The following is a 19011-nucleotide window of genomic DNA, read 5'->3' as shown; positions in this document are numbered from 1 at the left end:
TCTGCCTCTTTAGAAAACTGCTGCTATATAGTGCTGCCTTGAACCAACACTTGATTTTCCGGTAAGAAGTGAGAGAGTATCAGATAAGCAAAGAGGTAGTGAAGTTCTGTTTTATGTTCAGAGATGCTTGTCAAAATCTAAGAAATTCACTTCTGAACACAGGCTATGCATTTTCTGTCCTGACAGTCCATTTTCATCTTAACGTTATAATAGATACCAATCCCTATTACTTCTGGCCTGGATCCTTTAACCCTGTTAACAGATGATGCCGATATAGCAACCTGGAACAACCAGGGGCTCCCCAGTGACCGTATGTCAACAGAAAATGCAACAATTCTGTGCAACACAGAACGTTGGCCACTCATTGTAGACGCACAGCTTCAAGGGATCAAATGGATCAAGAACAAACATGGTCGAGATCTGAAGGCCATCCGGCTTGGGCAGAAAAGGTGAACGAGAGTTATTCTGTTCGGTTTGGACTTTATTCTAAAAGAATGGCCTACAGGCTCAAAAATAAGAATTGCTCTGATCTAAGCTTATCTGAGACATACCTTCATTTTGCTTGCACCTATTCTGGGAGTATTATAATTAGCCCCTTTACATCCTTTTCATTCAATTTTCTTTGCACCATCCATACATAGCAACATTTCTGGGATCTGGGACAGGCAAATAATTCACACCCAATAATACTTTATCCACAAATAATTCTTCATCAATCTCCTAGCTTAATTATTCAACACAAAGACCTTTCATTCCACCCTGCTCCCCCAATTCCATAAGAATAACTAATCAAGAAACAGAAGAGAAGAAGATGGATGCAATCCAGATTAGGGGTGAAATCTACTTACCTTGCTCACCGGTTCGGAAACGTGCATGTGTCATTTGTGCACATGGACCCTCTGTGTATGTGCAAACCCTTCTGTGCATGTGCAGAGGGTAAAAAACAGGTTACTTCCTGGTTAAAACCAGGAAGTAACAACAACCAGTTGGATGGGTGAAGCCTCACACTGCTGTCACTACCGGTTCTCTGAACCTCCCTAATCTAGATGGTTGCATCTCCACGAAATATCCTGTATCCAACCCTCCTCCCAGTGGTGGGTTTCAAAAATTTTCACTGCTGGTTCAGTGGGCGTGGCTAGATGGGGGGCATGTGACAGTGGGTGTGACCAATTGTCATCACTCATGCCCATGCCTACTCAGTCACATGAACCCCCCACTTAGCCACACCCAAAGGAAAAGGTAGGAAAATTTTTGGAATTTCCACCTATCTACCCCCGCCCTCCCTTTGCCAGTTGCCCCCATTTCCCCTCCTTTAGCAGCCCTGGCCCTAGCCCCGCTTCCTCCCCCACCACCGCCTCTTTGTTCGGGCTGCTTACCTTCCATGGCGGCTGGTCCAGAATCCAGAAGGCAAGCTGACTGTAGTTTTTGGTGGCCCCCCAGCCAGCCGACCCTGCTGGAAAGCGGCTGGTAAAGAAGCCTCCCAGCTGCCGCGTCTTTGTGGCTGCAGTGGCTGGCTACAGGCTGCTGAAAAGTACCGGAGGTCGCGGAAAAAGCTGCTGCCATCCCCATGTTCTTCGCGCATGCGCATCCCATTGGACTTGCAAGGCAATGGGATGCATGTGACCAAAGAACATGGCGGCAATGAACCTGGTGGGCATGGACTTGCAAGGCAATGGGATGCATGTGACCAAAGAACATGGCGGCAATGAACCTGGTGGGCATGGTGAGCGAGCAGTGACTGGGGAACCGGTTCATGGCCAGCCGGCCATCACTACCAGTTCGCAACCTTGGCCAAATTTTCGCCAACGATTCGTGCGAACCGGTGCGAACCGGCTGAATACCCCTCTGCCTCCTCCTTATTATAATTATGGTCACAGTCACTCACCATGCTGGGCTAGATAGCTTTTACCCTATGATGTGTAAACCCCCACATGGTGGTAGCTGGTTTCTGGTTAGTCTAGTTTCAGACTGTGTCACTCACAGGTCTTTGCACATCCAAGGACACACTCCTTAGATGGCTTTGTTGCTGTGCTTGCCTTCTTGCCTTGTTTGATATTTTTCTCAGGTCATAATCTATGTACCAGTCCACTTAATTCAGATGGATTTCATAAATTTTACAACTCTTCTGCCCAAATTCCTCTCTGGGTCCTTCCAGAATTGATAGGAATCTGGGCTTATTTATTTATTTTAATTTTTATAATCGCCCATTTAACTTACGTGACTCTGGGTGACTCACATTAAAAACAATGATGAATTTGTACAAATAAAATGATTAAAATGCATAACCAAACAGAAAAGTACGAGAAAGAGCCAATCTACAACTCAGTATTTAATTGGCTATTTCATCTAATTGGGCAGTTAATTAGTGTGAGGAGTCCATTGCTGCTTTTCTATCTCACTGTGCATGTCTGTCACTGTCTATTCACTTGAATCCCCACTGAATCCTCTCATGTCCTATGTGCTTCGGCATCTACTGCAGTGGCCCTGATAGAGCTCCCTTTCTCAACATGCCTCTCCATTGCAAATGATTATGAAAACACATTTAACTTATTTTTCAGTAGAGTATAAGAAGGTTTTTTGTGTTCTCAAGAGACGGTGTGACACACTAAAGATTTATTATCAATTGTACAGCTACCTAGATATAATTGAAAAAGCAGTTTCTGAGGGAGATACGCTGCTTATTGAAAATATTGGAGAGACAATAGAACCTGTGCTGGATCCCCTGCTAGGTCGAAACACAATCAAGAAAGGAAGGTAAGTGCATTTGCAGCCGCAACGGCCCTTGGTTGTATCTTTGTTATCTGACCTTTGCAACCCGGTTTGCACTGGAAGTTGATGCATTTGGTGTCCTGAGAGCGGGAATTTGATTCAAGCAAAGATTAGTGAGGCATATTTTATGGTTACCGCAACAGATTTATTTACAGTAAATACATTTTTTTTTCTTCCATTCAGTTGTGCTGATTCTCAGAGACTGCCTGGACAATTCCCTCCAGTTTTCTTGGCAAGGTTTTTCAGAGGTGGCTTGCCATTTCCTCTTTCCTAAGGCTATGAAAGTGATGGTCTTCCAGGGCCGTTGTCTTTGTCCCTAAGGCGAATTTAGAAGCTATGATGTCCTAGTTTCTACCCCCAGTGCCTTAATCATTACACCAATCTGGTAAAGCCAACACATAGATAACTGCATCCTACTAGGAAGAGAGTCAAAGAGTATCAGTTCTGGGCATGTGCACTTTTTGGAAGAAAGGCAGAAGCAGATGACCTCAGATTAGCAAACTCTTAAAACAAAGAGCAGGCAAGATAATCAAGAAAGAAGGGACACAATGTAAATCCTTAACTTTATACTCACACTATACAACTCTCCTTTGATCAGTAGATCATGAGGTGCTGAAGAGTCAGCGCCATTGCGTTCTTATCTCCAACCATTTGGTAAAAAAGAGGAGAGCAGATCTCTGTTACTTTATTGAGGGAAGAAGAAAAGATATGTTTGTTCATTTTTTTCATTAACAGTATTTTAAAATGGAAAAAAAATATTTATACAGAATCTGCATGTATGTACTTGCTTGTCTTCCCCAAATAAAGTGAGGAAGCTGTTCTCTACCTTTTTGGAAGCCTAGAGATAGCTGGGTTCAGAAATTGAGAGATAGATGAGAAAGGAACCCAGGAAACAAATGCTGACACACAAAATAAACACTGAGAATGAAACAATTGTGAGTGACTGGATAGTGACCAGAGACGCCACCTCTCCTAACCTTTAGGATAATGAATAGTATGACAGAAAGCCCTCATTTACTGACTGCCTCCAACAGTGATTTTGTGACCAATCTCTCTCCCTCCCTCCCTCCCTCCCTCCCTCCCTCCCTCCCTCCCTCCCACTCTCTCTCTCTCTCTCTCTCTAGGGTTTAAGACAGGGGTGAAATGCTCCCGGTTTGGTCCAGATCAGCCGATCCAGTAGCAATGGCGGTGGGTGGTTCGGAGAACCGGTAGCAAAAATTCCTGCTCTCCCCAGCCCATGCCCAGCTGAGCCACGTGATCGTCAGAGCCTTTTTTTTCTTTTAAAAGCATTTTTTTACAACCTCTTTGGCAGAATAGGTTGTTAAAAATGCTTTTAAAAGGTTAAAAAAAAGGCTCTGACGATCACAGCTGAGCCGCGCGATCGTCAGAGCCTTTTTTTTTTTACTCGGCCAAAGAGGTTGTAAAAAAAAATGCTTTTAAAAGTAAAAAAAAGATTGTGCACCACAGCTGATCACCACCACCCCCGCATGCATTGTTCTACTTACCCCATGCCTCCTTTTGGCGTGCACTGCACGCACAAGCATCTTGCATTTGGTGCATGGTGCGCACTGCGCATGCGCGCACACCACACATGCACAGCCAGCGAACTGGTAGTAAACCAGTTCAGATTTCACCACTGGTCTAAGAGATATTTATCTGGAAGCCTTCTGAGTTACAATAAAGAGCTCTAACACCAACAGAGGCCTATAGCTGTTTAACACCTCTGCAATTTTAACTTATTTATTCTTCATGTCACAAAAATGTGTGAACTGCATGATCTCTCCAAATTAGTTCCCAAATTAGCCCATTGTTTTCAAGTCTGGTGAATGACGGTATGCCATTGCTTATCCGGATGTCAGATGCCACTGCCATTTGAATTAGCTTCTGCCCCCTTTTTAGGATCAGGAGGGAGGACTATACACCCCTTTGTTATAAGCAGCAAAGTGTCTCTGGTTATCCATGAGTGGATTTAGGACAGCAGTAAGAATTTCAGAAATGGCTGGCTCATGTCCTTTTCCTTTAAAGCAGGGGTCTCCAACCTTGGCAACTTTAAGATTTGTGAACTTCAACTCCTAGAGTTCCTCAGCCAGCAAAGCTGAGTTGAAGTCCACAAGTCTTAAAGTTGCCAGGGTTGGAGACCCCTGCTTTAAAGTGGCCCAGAATTGCAAGACTGGGCCTGCATATCATTTTCTGGCTTTTGTCCCCATCTACATTTGTAGGCACAAAGTTTACCTTTGCTATAACTAAGACTGAATAACGTTGGGACTGGTCTCACTCCATTTAGAGGTGTCACAAGAGGAGAAGAAAATTATTGTCCTGCTAGGTATCACAAAGCAACAAGCTGCAAAGGAATTTAAAGTGCACTTTAGCTCTGTCTTCACCCAAAGCATTTTAACTGAAATTCACTAAATCTCTTCCCAGCACAGATTTGTATGGAATCCAGGAGTGCTATTTAAGGATAGAAGAACAGAATTACTTCCACTTCATGCCTGTTTCAAATTACACATTTTGAATCATAAATGTTTCAGAATATCTATAATTCAAGTTATTATGAAAATCAAAGAGAAAAAAAACCAATGGCAGCAAATATTCTTAACTAGTGCTGTTTGTGCTCATGTCTCTGAATCTATCCAAAAGGATATTAAAATCTGTCACTCTTTTGTAGGTTGACATCACAAATCTGCTTTAAACTATTTTTACTAGTTTTCATTTCAATGGCCAACCGCCAACGTCACAATGTTCCTCATTAACATTGACCTTAACTAATTAATCTCTTTTTTTTCAAGATGTGTTGCATAACATGAGCGGATATGGAGAGTGACTGCTCTATTACATTTTAGTGCAGTGAATCTGCTTTGCATGCTGAAATTACCTAGTTTGACCTGCAGCATCTCCAGAATAGGACGCAGAAAGATTCATTTGTGAAACCAGGGCAACCAGACTTAAAGCCTTTATTTGCATCTAACCATAATAAATTCTTTTGCCATGGCCTAATGATAATTGCTTTCATCTCATTCTTAGATCATAAGGCCACCTTAGGTGATCCTAAGCTGTGCCAATTTTAATAGAGTTTTCCCTTTAATCTAATACACTTTACTAACTGTTCTGCTGGAAGTGCAATTAGTAAACAGCCTGCATCTATTGGCCAATTGACAAGGCGCAGCCCTTCCCCTTGGGCTCCAGGCATTGTCTTGTGTTGCCCTCCTTTTTATCTTCAGATAGAAAGAACTGGCTGCAGCCATCAAGTTACCTTGCAGTCCCTTAGAAGCCAGAAAAAAAAACTGACTGTGGATCAGGGGGAGCTGCACTACAAAGGAGAAAAGGGTGTCGGTTTCAAATCTGACCAACACAAACTTCTTGCTTTACCACACAGTTTATCCAGCCCGCTGATCAGCTCTTCAGCAATCTGGATTGCTGCCGTTGGGTTTTGCAAATTGCCCGTTCTGCTTTACCATGGAACTTCCCTGGTTCTGATAGATGTCTTGGCGTAATGATAAGCAGGGAAGAGCTGCTTACCATCAAGTCAGCTACCAGTCAACATCTGCTATCCCCCCAAGCCCCATCACTGCATCGCTGCCCTGACCGGCATATGATTGCCCGGTGGCTGGTGATATCCAAAAAGGAGGACGGTACGGTAAACCCAGGAAGCTTTACCAATAGCTTTGTACCTGAGCGGCTGGAATCAGGATACCACCATTTGGCAACAAGCCAAAAAACAAGCAGTTTGGGCAGGATAAAAATTGACAGTGTAGAAAGACAGCAACTGTAGAAAACTGTCCAGTTTTCTGCCAACTGAAGCATGGGTCAATAGCACTAGCTCAGCGTTTGGCAACTACTCCAACTCTACATAGAGACAATCTTAAACTAAATGAACTGATGATCTGACCTGATAAGCAGTTCCCTGTATATTGAACCATCTGTTCTAGACAAAAAGGATTGATTTTCTATCACCGAGTCTAAGCTAAAATGAAAAAAAAAAAATGATGGTGGGACAGAGAGAGTAGCTCTGTCCGTCAATAGTGAATACAAGCAAAGGTGAGTTACATTAGTTTATGCAATATTTTCACATATTTCAAAATTCTTATTCCCAGATACATTAAAATAGGAGACAAGGAAGTAGAGTACCACCCCAACTTTCGCCTGATTCTGCACACCAAGTACTTCAATCCCCACTATAAGCCAGAGATGCAGGCTCAGTGCACGTTGATCAACTTCTTGGTCACCAGGGATGGCTTGGAAGACCAGCTTTTAGCTGCTGTGGTTGCTAAGGAAAGACCTGACTTAGAGGAATTGAAGGTATTAGTTGCGAACTTCTGAGTTATGGACTATGCAATAGTCATCTTAGTAATTCCAAAGGAAACCAAATTGTCTTAGTCAGCCTTCCCAATATGATAGTATTCAGGTGTATTGACTCTTATTAAACCTCAGCCAGCATTGACAGAAATTATGGACGCTGATGTCCAGCATATTTGGGAAGCACCAAGTTGGAAAAAAAGCAGAGAATCTAAAACAAGAGTTCAAATTCTCTTCTTCCTTAATATGTTTGTTTATTATGTCCCAGGCCTGCAACAACCCAATCGTTTTATAAAGGGGAATAGCACTGGTGTGTAGCCTTCACCTCTGATACAATAGATAAACATTTATTTAAAATGTATGGATTGTTAGTGGAAAAACCCAAGAATTCATATCCCATTTTTACACAGTAGCCTCATCTAAGATAGGAACCTGCTGCTCCATGTTGCAAATGGTCTAGCTTTGTTGTAGGAAGGAGATTTGCTGATAAATAACAAAAGCTCTTTCTCCCCCCACCCTTCCCTCTGTTTCTGGTGTAGGCTACTCTTACAAAACAACAGAATGAATTCAAGATCATCCTGAAGGAACTAGAGGATTCCTTACTAGCTAGACTCTCTGCTGCATCAGGAAACTTCTTAGGAGATACAGCCTTGGTAGAAAACCTCGAGACCACAAAGCGCACAGCTAATGAAATAGAAGAAAAAGTAAGCTAGCTGGTTCAGCTTCACTATGCTGTCCTGGCCTCAGCAAAAGCGCTAAGAAATGTAAATGTGATTTATCAGCCCAGCAGAAAAAGCAAAATCATGTAGAAAAATTTTTAATTCTCTAAAGCATGACTAGATATCACACACCGTAGTCTTTTTTTTTCTTTAAAAAAAATTTTTCCCCTGTATTTTTTAGGTGAAAGAGGCTAAAATTACTGAAATACAGATTAATGAAGCCAGAGAGAACTACAGGCCAGCTGCAGAAAGGGCATCCCTGTTGTATTTTATATTAAATGACCTGAACAAAATCAACCCCATCTATCAGTTCTCCCTGAAGGTAAATAACTAATAATAGAACATGCTGTTTGGACAGTCATTGGTTCTATTTTTGTACAAAAAATAGTTGTTCTTATGGATTCCAAGATACTCTCAGCCTTTTTTTGCAAAAACCTTTCAGCTGCCCATTAGGATTTTTGTCCATGATAAGGAAGAATGACTGAGAGCCAAGCAGAAAGAAAACTCCTCAGATGCAATGGAAAAAAAACATCTTCCAGAGAGTCAAATCTTGGGCCTTCTGTTTTGCTAATGCCCAACTACGTCAGGGGTGAAATGCTACCTGATCGGACCGGATCGGGCGAGGAGGTAGCGGAGATTGGGTCTGGTTCGCCAATCCAGTAGCAATCGCTGGCTGGCTACGCCCCCGAACCAGTCCACAGCCCGCAGTCCAGCCTTCACAAGCTGGACACCGGGACACCGGAAAGGCAGCTCGCCACCTGTTCGCCCTTCAGTCAGGGGCCGGGGCCCATTCCCCAAGGCCCTGGAGCTGCCGCCTGCCCCAACCAAGTAAGGGAATGCACCATTCCCCAACTCCGGCCTTTCCCCAGAGCTGCTGCCCACTCGCCGCCCGTTCGCCCTTCGCCTTTGGTCAGGGCCCAGGGCCCATGGATGCCTCATTCCCCTGAGACCCCGGAGCCGCCACCTGCTCGCTGCCTGCCTCAACTGGGTCAGGGAATGCACCATTCCCCGACACCAGTCTTGCCCCGGAGCCGCCACCCGCTCTTCCTTTGCCACGCGGCATATACTTACTTTCCTCCAGCGGCTGGCTGCCAGGAAAGGCAAGTGTCCAAAAGTTACTGGAGTCACTCTCCTTGCAAGGAGATTCTCCTTGAATATGCCACCGCCATTGCTGCTTGTTCCATGCACCGGCTGCGCAAGCGCACACCATTTATTTCATTTATTTATCAGCAGCAGGTTGGGTGTTTTCTGGGTGTCCAGAAAAGCAAGGCACCTGCCTGAAAACCCACACCGTTTTGCATATTGGCTTCTTTTTCTTTTTCTTCTTTTCTGCTCAGGCTTTCAACGTGGTGTTTGAGAAAGCTATTCAGCGTACAGCTCCAGCAGAAGATGTGAAACACAGGGTGATCAACCTTACAGATGAGATCACCTATTCAGTTTTCATGTACACAGCTCGGGGACTTTTTGAGAGAGACAAACTTATTTTTCTAGCGCAGGTTGCCTTTCAGGTAAAGTGACTGGATGATGATCATGACAAAAACTATTTTTCTCCTGCCTGGTAAAAAGGATATAAGAGTGTAGAAAATTTACTGTTATATTGAAAGTATCACTGACTATTGGCTCCTTATAGCATTAGAAACTAAGTTGACACATGATTTACTTGCCATGGCTTGTTCAGTGGAATGTGTTCACACAGAATGCTAAGCCATCAACCACAATGGCTGGATTAACACTATCCCTTAACCACAGTCAAGCCACATGATAGCGTGATGTGATGTATGAACCAAACCACAGAATATTTTGCAAATGAGAATAAAGGTCCCCAAGAGGGCAAGGATCGCCTTGTAATAGAGAATGCAGAAGCAGAACAATGTTATTGCAAAATAAGTTGGGAAAGCAATTTCTCAAGAAAATTCATGTAGGAAAAACCAGCTCATAAATGAAGCAACTGGAATTGGAAGGCAGTTAGCCATGAAAGGTTAAAGGAGAAGGCAGAGTGGAAATAAGTCTAAAAAATAAAAAATTCTTGTCCAGCCAGATATTCTCTAGATTTGATGACAACTTTTGTAATTCCGGGCCAGTTACCCTATGGATCATTTTGGCTATAGATTTTCAGTGTTGTAATTAAGAAAAGCTCATTAAGTAGGGAAGTAACATCGGCATGGCTACTAGCACCAATGTGGCTCCCTTTTCACTGAAGCAGCAGATATTTGTGCTATTAATTATCTTCAGTAGTCCAAATGCATTCGATTCTAGGGAATCGCACTACAGGTAGCCTTCGACTTATGACCACAATTGAGCCCAAAATTTATGTCACTAAGCAAGACAATTGTTAAGTGAACCTTTCCCCATTTTATGACTGTCAACTCGCGAAGCATTCCTGACCTGCTCTCAAGTTACCCTAAGCCGGGGGATGGGGAATCGCGCCTCGCAGCAGCATCAAGGAACTTGCACTTCAGTTAAAACAAAGCACATTCCAGCCGGCAAACATCAAGGCCATCTCCATGGAGAACGACAGTGGCCGGAGGGAGGGACTTCTACAACCTGCGAAATTGCTTTGTTGGGGAATGTGATTGATAACACACCTTGGAGGGAGGGAGAAACGGGGTAAGAGCCAAGGTGCGAATTAAGTGAGGTCAGAGTTGGCTTCACTTTGTCCGTGCCGACATGACGTTCCTAATAAATAACTGGATTTCTTTTGAAACTTGGCTTGAGGCTCATGATTTAATTAGGGCAGTGATGGAGAACCTTTGACGTGCCTGCGTGCCGGCCTGCATGCCGGAAGCGGCACATGAAACCATCCCGCAATGTATGCGTGGCCCCACTGGTCTTTGCATGTGTGGGAGCGCTGATACCTGGTAGAGCGACAGTCCATCGCGCATGCGCAAGCCGGCACCCGAACACCTGGATACCGGCATAGAAGTGTGCCCGACAAAGAGCTGGCCATCGCGCATGCGCGCAACATCAACCCGGAACATCGGGTGCCTGCGCATGTGTGACAGAACGCTGCTTTTCCGGGTTCCGCCGTTCCCGTGCACAATGGCCAGCTGACTGGCGTGTGCGTGATCACAGGAACGTGGAATAGGAGCCAGCAAGGCCACGCATTCTTCACGGGATGATTTCACGTGCCACTTCCGGCACGCGTGCCATAGGTTCGCCAACACTGAATTAGGGCATCGGTCAGAACCCTGACAATGACCTTTCTTGCCACAGTTGTTAAGTGAATCACTGCTGTTATAGTAGTATGGTTATAAAGTATCTTCCCCATTGGCAGATGGTCACAAAAGGTGATCACATGACTCCAGGATACTGCAACCATCATTCATGCCAATTGCCAGTCATCCAAATTTTGATCCCATGACCATGAAGATGCTGCAATGGTCATAAATGTGAAAAACAGTCATAAGTCACTTTTTCCAGTTCCATTACAACTTCGAACGGTCACTAAAGCAATAGTTATTAAGTTGAAGGCAACTTGTATACAAAGACCTGCATTTGCTCACCTTTCTCAGAATTCCCAAGCTAGCCCCTCTGGTTTAAATTATGTCCTTTTATGTTGGCTCACCTTCTCTGACAATCAATAAAATGGAAGGTACATGAATTTGACATTGAAGCCACAGCAGCCTACCATTCCTGTCCTAATGTTCCCTTTGATTGTATCCAATTTCATATAGTTATCACATACTTATGATTATATTTATGCTTATATATCATATAGTTATTTCATGCTTATGCTTATATATACTGTTGTGACAAAATAAATAAATAAATTAATTAATTAATTAATTTGTAACATTCCTAATCCTCTCGTCTTCCCTAGGTCTTGTTGGTTAAAAAAGAAGTGAATCCAGTGGAACTAGACTTCCTTCTGCGTTTTCCCTTTAAAGCTGGTTTGACATCTCCAGTAGAATTCTTATTAGGTCAAGGATGGGGTGGAATTAAGGTGTGCTCAAAACCACTATTTGTAGCCTAATCTCTTCTTACTAACTTAGAGGGAGCCATGAAAAGAGCTAGGCTTCATATCTGTAGTAGAGCCCATAATACTTATGATCTTCTTCATGAACAATTTGCTTCCGTCCCAAGATCAGGTGCTAGCTAGGCAGTGCATGTTTTTTGGTAGGCCCTCTTTATACTTCGTTTTAAAGGCGAGATATGAGCTGCAGGACAGCAAAGATATTGAGTAAGATATGCAAGAGAAACATGGTATAGGAGCAGGGGTGAAATGCTCCCAGTTCAGACCGGATCAGTCAATCCGGTAGCGATGGTGGCAGGTGGTTCGGAGAACCGGTAGCAAAAAATCCCTGCCCCCTCCCCCTGCCCATGCCCACCCAATGCCCGGTCGCCTGCTTCCCCGCTTGCTGCTTCTTTTAAAAAATGCTTTTAAAAGGTAAAAAAAAGGCTCTGACGATCACAGCTGAGCTGCGTGAGTCAGAGCCTTTTTTTAACTTTTAAAAGCATTTTTTACAATCTATTCAACTGAATAGTTTGTTAAAAAATGCTTTTAAAAGTTAAAGAAAAGATTATGTGCCACAGCTAATCACCCCCCACGCGCTGTTCTACTTACCCCATGCCTTCTTTTGGTGTGCACTCCGTGCGTGCACACCTTGCATTTGGTGTGTGGTGCGCACTGCGCATGTGCACATGCAACACGCATGTGCAGCCAGAGAACCATTATTAAACCGGTTCAGATTTCACCACTGTATAGGAGTGATTTTACAATGTAGATTTCAAAAGTGGTTGCAGTTTGTTACCCATGTAGTGCTGGGACAAGTATGAATTAGTTCTGAATAAATTCTAATACCAAATCTGCATCAATCCAAACTATTCAAGTCTGTTCAGGCAAGTCCAAGAAGCAGGTGGTTCTTGGACTTGCCTTATTGATTAGTGGTATTATGGCTTACTTTGGCAAAATCAGTTTATCCTGTTGGGTATCATTAACCTTGGCCCACATCCAGTCCTTTATCTTGCTGTTTTCCCTAGTGGAAAATACATTAGACTGCCAAGACCATCTTTAGACCAAGGGCTATTTTAATCCCAGAGCAATGGCTGGGTCCTGTTAAAGACCACCACAATGGAAAAGCTGTTGTACATAGATAAACACATCACATTCATTATAATAGTTTTGTAATAAATTGTTTCTTTAAGTATAAACACTCTTCCATGTCTGGGAAGTGCAGGTTACTGGGGAGGGGGGTCATTTACAAGGCACAAATTGTTCATCAGAACTATCTTTTGAGGACATTTTATATTAATATAAATATTAATATAAAATATTTATATGTCCTGGGCAGGGGGTTTGACTAGAAGGCCTCCAAGGTCCCTTCCAACTCTGTTGTTATATATATTATATATATATAAAAGGTCCTAAATGGATAAAGCTAATATGGAAAGTATGCCTTAGTAACTTTGTACATCCGGAGATGAAAAGGATGTCCTCTATTATAACTTTTTAAAGCAGGGGTCTCCAACCTTGGTCCCTTTAAGACTTGTGGACTTCAACGCCCAGAGTTCCTCAGTTGCTGGCTGAGGGTCTCTGGGAGTTGAAATCCACAAGTCTTAAAGGGACCAAGTTTGGAGACCCCTGTTTTAAAGGACCAAAATATGGTCTGAATATGGCTACCTGCAGAATTAGGTCCCCTTAACATCATACGGTCACTCCCGCCCTCCCCAGTGTTCGTTCTACCTCTCCTTCTTTAATTATGTTGTTGAAGCCAAGGATAGTTGGTCCTTTTGTACCCTCTTCCACACTTTGAAGAATAAAGAGGTCAGCAAGACAAATCAGGAATTTCCTGGCAGGACCTAGCTGAGGTTTTTTTTTTCTCTCTCAACAGAGGTTGTATAATAGTCCAGGGGTCTCCAACCGTGGTCCCTTTAAGACTTGTGGACTTCAACTCCCAGAGTTCCTCAGCCAGCTTTGCTGGCTGAGGGACTCTGGGAGTTGAAGTCCACAAGTCTTAAAGGGACCAAGGTTGGAGACCCCTGTAATAGTCTGCCATTGCTGCTATTACAATATGCAAAGCAGTTCATTATCCCCTCTAATATTTTACTAATACTTGAGTTCAGGGGTGGGATTCAGAAATTTTAGCAAATGGTTCTCCGCCTGGTTGCTGGGTGGGTGTGGCCATGGTGGGTGTGGCCATCTCGGCCTCCTGCACCACGAGGATTGGGAATGTTTTTGCCCTTCCCAAGCTCCAGAGGCTTTCCTCGAGCCTCTGGGAGGGCAAAAACGGCCTGTTTCTGGACTTCCAGAGCTTCCGTAGGCTTGGTTTTTTGCCTTCCCAAGCTCCAGAGGCTTTCCTCGAGCCTCTGGGAGGGCAAAAACGGCCTGTTTCTGGACTTCCAGAGCTTCCGTAGGCTTGGTTTTTTGCCTTCCCAGAGCCTCCACATGGGCCTTGCACTTACCTGGCATCCAAAACGGGTTACATGGGAGGGGAAGGGCGGGGTGGGCAGGGTCAGCCAGTTCTTTGCAACTATCGGTTTGGCGAACCAGATTAAAATGAGCGTCCAGTTCACCCGAACCAGTCCGAACCGGCTGAATCCCACCCCTGCTTGAGATGCTTCATTTCTTTCTGTTGCAATACATCTAAAACATAAATGGAGAAAGATAAGAACTAAATGATCTATCTAGCCACTCACGGGCAAGGCATTAGGGAGCACTGCATCTGCTGTTGCTGTATCCCCAGGTACTTTCTGAAATGGATGAATTCAAAAACCTGGACAGTGACATTGAAGGTTCTGCTAAGCGATGGAAAAAATTTGTAGAATCAGAGACCCCTGAAAAAGAAGTTTTCCCGAAGGAGTGGAAGAATAAGACAGCCCTGCAAAAGCTGTGCATGATGCGATGCATGAGGCCAGACCGCATGACCTATGCAGTCAAGTATGTATCATGTTGTCTTCTACAGGCTTGGAAAATATGAAATCTGAGGGTGCTTCACATGGAGACTGGAGAGTATTGCCATGTGGAGCATCTCATATTATAACTTGGTATGTTATTCCAAGGACCTGTGTCTTTTGGTCTGCTCTGGCGGCTTACACTATGTTAAGCAATAGTCTTCATCCTATTTGTATATTATATACAAAGTCAACTTATTGCCCCCACCAATCTGGGTCCTCATTTTACCTACCTTATAAAGGATGGAAGGCTGAGTCAACCTTGGGCCTGGTGGGACTTGAACCTGCAATAATTGCAGGCAGCTGTTGTTAATAACAGGCTGTTTAGCAGCCTGCGCCACTCAAGGACCCATATATATATATATATTCTGAAAGTATACAAGCATATAGGAGCAGTTGCAAATGGTTTTATTTGGGGGGGTTGTTTGTTTGGTCTCATAGAGTTACTTCTGTGGTTTTAACAATACAAACAAAAACATCCATTTTTCATGCTTGTAAACGACTAATCTACCCCACTGCAAGAACTGAATAACACATTTATGCTCTTTAAATGAATAGCACAAAATCCCACTCAAGATTGCTTGCTTGGGGTTCAAGTGAGTCTGTTTCCCTGAGAACAAGGATAGGTAATCAGATTTTAAAAAATAAATAAATTACACCTGTGGTCCTCAAGCAGTGTGACCAGCAGACAGGGATCTGCAGAGCTGTAGTCCAAAACATCTGAAGGACACTGTGTTATTTACTCTAAAACCATTCATACAGAAAGCTAATAATGTATTAGGGAAATACTACTGGTTTCTATTGGACCTTGCCATTTCCAGTGCTATTACATGTAGAGCATCTCTGCCATCAGTTTGTAGTGCAGAAAGTGCCAATCTCAGTTATTTATATCTCTGTTCTATCCATGTGTGTCTAAATCTGCCTGGTGGAATTCAGTAGAACTTACTCTTAAGCAGGTTGTTGACAGGATAACAAACTAAAGGCCCTGTGACTGAAACTAAGTGAGTTGATAATTCCCCACACTCTGTTTGCTTTAATAATGTATCTGGCTCCTTCCATTCCTCTCTCTCTGTCCCTCTCCTTCCCTCCCTCTCAAAAAAAAAAATGACTTCTCAGAAACTTTGTGGAAGAGAAGATGGGAAGTAAATTTGTTGAAGGGCGTAGTGTTGAATTCTCCAAGTCCTATGAAGAAAGCAGTCAATCCACACCAATATTTTTCATTCTTTCACCCGGAGTGGATCCCCTGAAGGATGTTGAAGCTCTAGGTAAGTTGGTATAGCACTGCTGTTAAATATTCCCTATAGCCAATAAGACGTTGGCTGGTGCAGTCCACAGACAGACAACCCAGTTACTAATTTTATAGATAGTTATATAGAGACCTGGGCAATGCATAAGGAAATCAGAACAAGAACAAGCCATGAACACATGCAGCTTTGTAACTGTGTTATTGCTCCTAGGTCAAAAGCTTGGCTTTACCATAGACAATGGGAAAATCCATAATGTGTCCCTGGGACAAGGGCAAGAGGTTGTAGCTGAACACGCTCTGGATGTGGCCGCAGTAGAAGGACATTGGGTCATCCTTCAGGTATTGAATACCCATAGATTTCCTGTTTACAGTTCTGAGACTTGTCAGCTGCCCTGATTCCACACGCTATTATTCCCTTTCCTACGTGATTAAACAATTAGTCAGTCAATGCATAGTCCACACAAATTGCACAAACTGTCTGCATTCTGATCCAAAAACAAACCCACAATAAATAAATCTCCAAATATTTGCTTGTCCAAAAATGCAGAATGCTCATCAACAGAGGCTGTCACAAGGTAGCCGCACCATTACATGCCAAGGACCCTGTTGCAACCTTTGGACAGAAGCACTCCACATTTTAAATAAATTTGCTAAATTTGTAATGTGAATGCACCCCTTCCTTCCCTCTGCTTATCAGAAGAAGGAGGGGTGTTTTTAGTAACAAGGCTGATCCAAAGAGCACACACTGTTACGTAATAGTCTTACTCTTTAAATACAAAAGATATCAGATGCTGTTCTGGGCTAGCATATCACACCATGAGAAGAAACTATAAATAACATATTCATGATAATATGCATCCAGTTCAGGCAACTTTAAACACATAGTAGTCAGTAAAGAATTGCCCTACTCCAGCTTCATAGACTTAATGCAGAAGGCTGAGCATTTGCTCAAAGGTTTCTCATAAGAGTGGGGTCAAAGCTTTGGGACAGGAGACAAGGGAGACAAGGGCAGTTTAAAGTAGCAGTCCAGTCATTGCCAGACCAAAAAGACAAGTTAAACTTCCTCAGTGCCAAGTCATTTATTTTTACAATCTTGCAGAATATACATCTAGTAGCCAAGTGGCTAAGCACGCTGGATAAGAAAGTTGAACGTTACAGTATTGGGAGTCACGACGATTACCGCGTATTTATGAGTGCTGAACCTGCTCCTTGTCCAGATGCTCATATTATTCCTCAGGGCCTGCTAGAAAATGCCATTAAAATCACAAATGAGCCTCCAACTGGCATGTATGCCAATTTACACAAAGCCCTCGACCTCTTTACACAGGTAAACAAACTCATCTGTCCAATTTGTTATGCCTTTCTAGCCTCAAGTCCTAGTTTTCAAATACTAACACAGTTGGTTTTCTTTATTTTGGGAGGGCACTTTATTGGTTAGAACAGCTACTAAAGTCTTGTCTTGCTTCTGGAGATTAGATTAGGACAGCCTTTGTGTTCTGAACATGGGCTACTTATTTCCTTCAAGTTTAGAATATCTTTTTTTCTAGTTTACCTAAGTAAATTTTTAGACCTTTATGAAGAGCCAAGTGACAGAAAACATTATAACAGGATGAGGACTTAGCAGAATTGTCGCTATGTCAAAAATGTATCTGAGGTCAAACTTGATCCTAAAATTACTCCTTTCCTTGCATCTGGGACAACCATTCCCATTCTGAATATCACAACTGTGACTCCTTCTGGCCAAAATACGAAAACTGAAAAAGCAGGTTGACATGTGGGAACAGAATTTAGATCTCAAATGATTTTTTAAACAAGGGCTTTAGTGGTAGTAGATCATCTGAAGATATTAAAATACTAAAGAAATTAAGAACTATAAGGTTCAGTCAAAAATCTGGTAAGGCAAAACAATGGTACCACCTAACCACAGCTGGAGCCTTAAAAACCACAACTAGGATTTCCTGGCAGCCTTTTGGCTTACTCTTCCTTGCTTCTGATTTCTATTTAATTTTCCACCGATGCATATTCTCTGTCAGAATACTACAGTTACCTCTGAATTCTCTAGAAAGAATCGGAATTGTGGTGTTCCCAATGCCCTGGGCATTTTCACAAGTGCAGTATTTTCTTAGACCAATGGTGAAGTTTAGATTATGGTACTCTAGAAAATGCCTTCGTTATTGCTCTGCCTTTGCAGTTCCCAGTTGAATTTCCACAATAGGAGGAGTATTTTACACCCATCCTACAACATCCCTTTTATACCTAGCTGCTGTGAGCGAGAGTATTTGCTTACAGCTTCTGTAACTCTGCTAAGGGACACCATTTATTTTTAAGTCCGTATTTTAATTAGCCAATGAAGTATATTTCTACTGTTAAATGGAAGATTGGTAGATTGCTGTAATACCACAGTGCTAGATTTTGTAGGGGAAGGGTGTTTTTGTGGCAGGTTTTTGTTTTGTATTATTATTATTATTATTATATGAAGTTATATAAATTATAATAATAGAAAGATAGGTACTATTCCTGTCTTTAATTATGGATATGGCCCAGGGGTGGGTTCCAGTTACCTTTACTACCAATTCACAACGGGAGCATGTGTGATTGTCAGTGATGACGTTTGGGCGGGTGGGCAGAGCCTCCCGCCACCATTACTACCGGTTCGCAAGAACCGGACTGAACCGGGAGCAACCCATCACTGATATGGCCGGATACCTATTTAACATGAATTACAATAGTACTTTTAAAAGGTTGTGGTCACAATATGGCATTCCCCATAAAACTATAATGCGCACGTAATAATGGAGCCCTCTACCCAATATTTATTTTATTTATTTATTTATTTATTTTGTCACAACATCATACAAAAAGATTATATAGTATATACACATATAAACATATATAGGAAGAAGAAAAGAAAAACAATAGGACAGGAACGGTAGGCACGTTTGTGCGCTTATGCACGCCCCTTATGGTCCTCTTAGGAATGGGGTGAGGTCAATAGTAGAAAGTTTTTGGTTAAAGCTATTAGGATTATGGGAAGAGACCACAGAGTCAGGTAAAGTATTCCAAGCACTGATGATTCTGTTGCAGAAGTCATAT

The 19011-nt window shown here is 42.8% G+C and overlaps 2 protein-coding genes across 6 annotated transcripts in view; one reads left to right on the top strand and one right to left on the bottom strand.

Moving 5' to 3' along the window:
- Positions 1 to 19011, bottom strand: part of PGS1 (phosphatidylglycerophosphate synthase 1) — a 143838-nt gene that overhangs the window by 56730 nt on the left and 68097 nt on the right. The window contains exon 10 of one of the 5 annotated variants that reach the window (XM_058172829.1): positions 9179 to 9336. The exons of the other annotated variants lie outside the window; for them this stretch is intronic. The gene's annotated coding sequence lies outside the window, so the exon portion shown is untranslated. Of the gene's footprint in view, positions 1 to 9178; positions 9337 to 19011 lie in introns of those variants that run through there. 5 annotated transcript variants of the gene reach the window in all.
- DNAH17 (dynein axonemal heavy chain 17) overlaps positions 1 to 19011 on the top strand; it is a 130121-nt gene that overhangs the window by 98587 nt on the left and 12523 nt on the right. Inside the window, exons 63-73 of the mRNA XM_058172825.1 lie at positions 214 to 449; positions 2632 to 2754; positions 6861 to 7065; positions 7602 to 7766; positions 7963 to 8103; positions 9119 to 9289; positions 11602 to 11724; positions 14465 to 14658; positions 15789 to 15937; positions 16130 to 16257; positions 17018 to 17245. Coding sequence (XP_058028808.1) covers positions 214 to 449; positions 2632 to 2754; positions 6861 to 7065; positions 7602 to 7766; positions 7963 to 8103; positions 9119 to 9289; positions 11602 to 11724; positions 14465 to 14658; positions 15789 to 15937; positions 16130 to 16257; positions 17018 to 17245 — 1863 coding nt within the window. The remainder of the gene's footprint in view (positions 1 to 213; positions 450 to 2631; positions 2755 to 6860; positions 7066 to 7601; positions 7767 to 7962; positions 8104 to 9118; positions 9290 to 11601; positions 11725 to 14464; positions 14659 to 15788; positions 15938 to 16129; positions 16258 to 17017; positions 17246 to 19011) is intronic.

This window comes from Ahaetulla prasina, chromosome 2, assembly GCF_028640845.1.
Source record: "Ahaetulla prasina isolate Xishuangbanna chromosome 2, ASM2864084v1, whole genome shotgun sequence".
Taxonomy (NCBI): Eukaryota; Metazoa; Chordata; class Lepidosauria; order Squamata; family Colubridae; genus Ahaetulla; species Ahaetulla prasina.
This window is presented reverse-complemented; position numbering and strand designations above follow the sequence as displayed.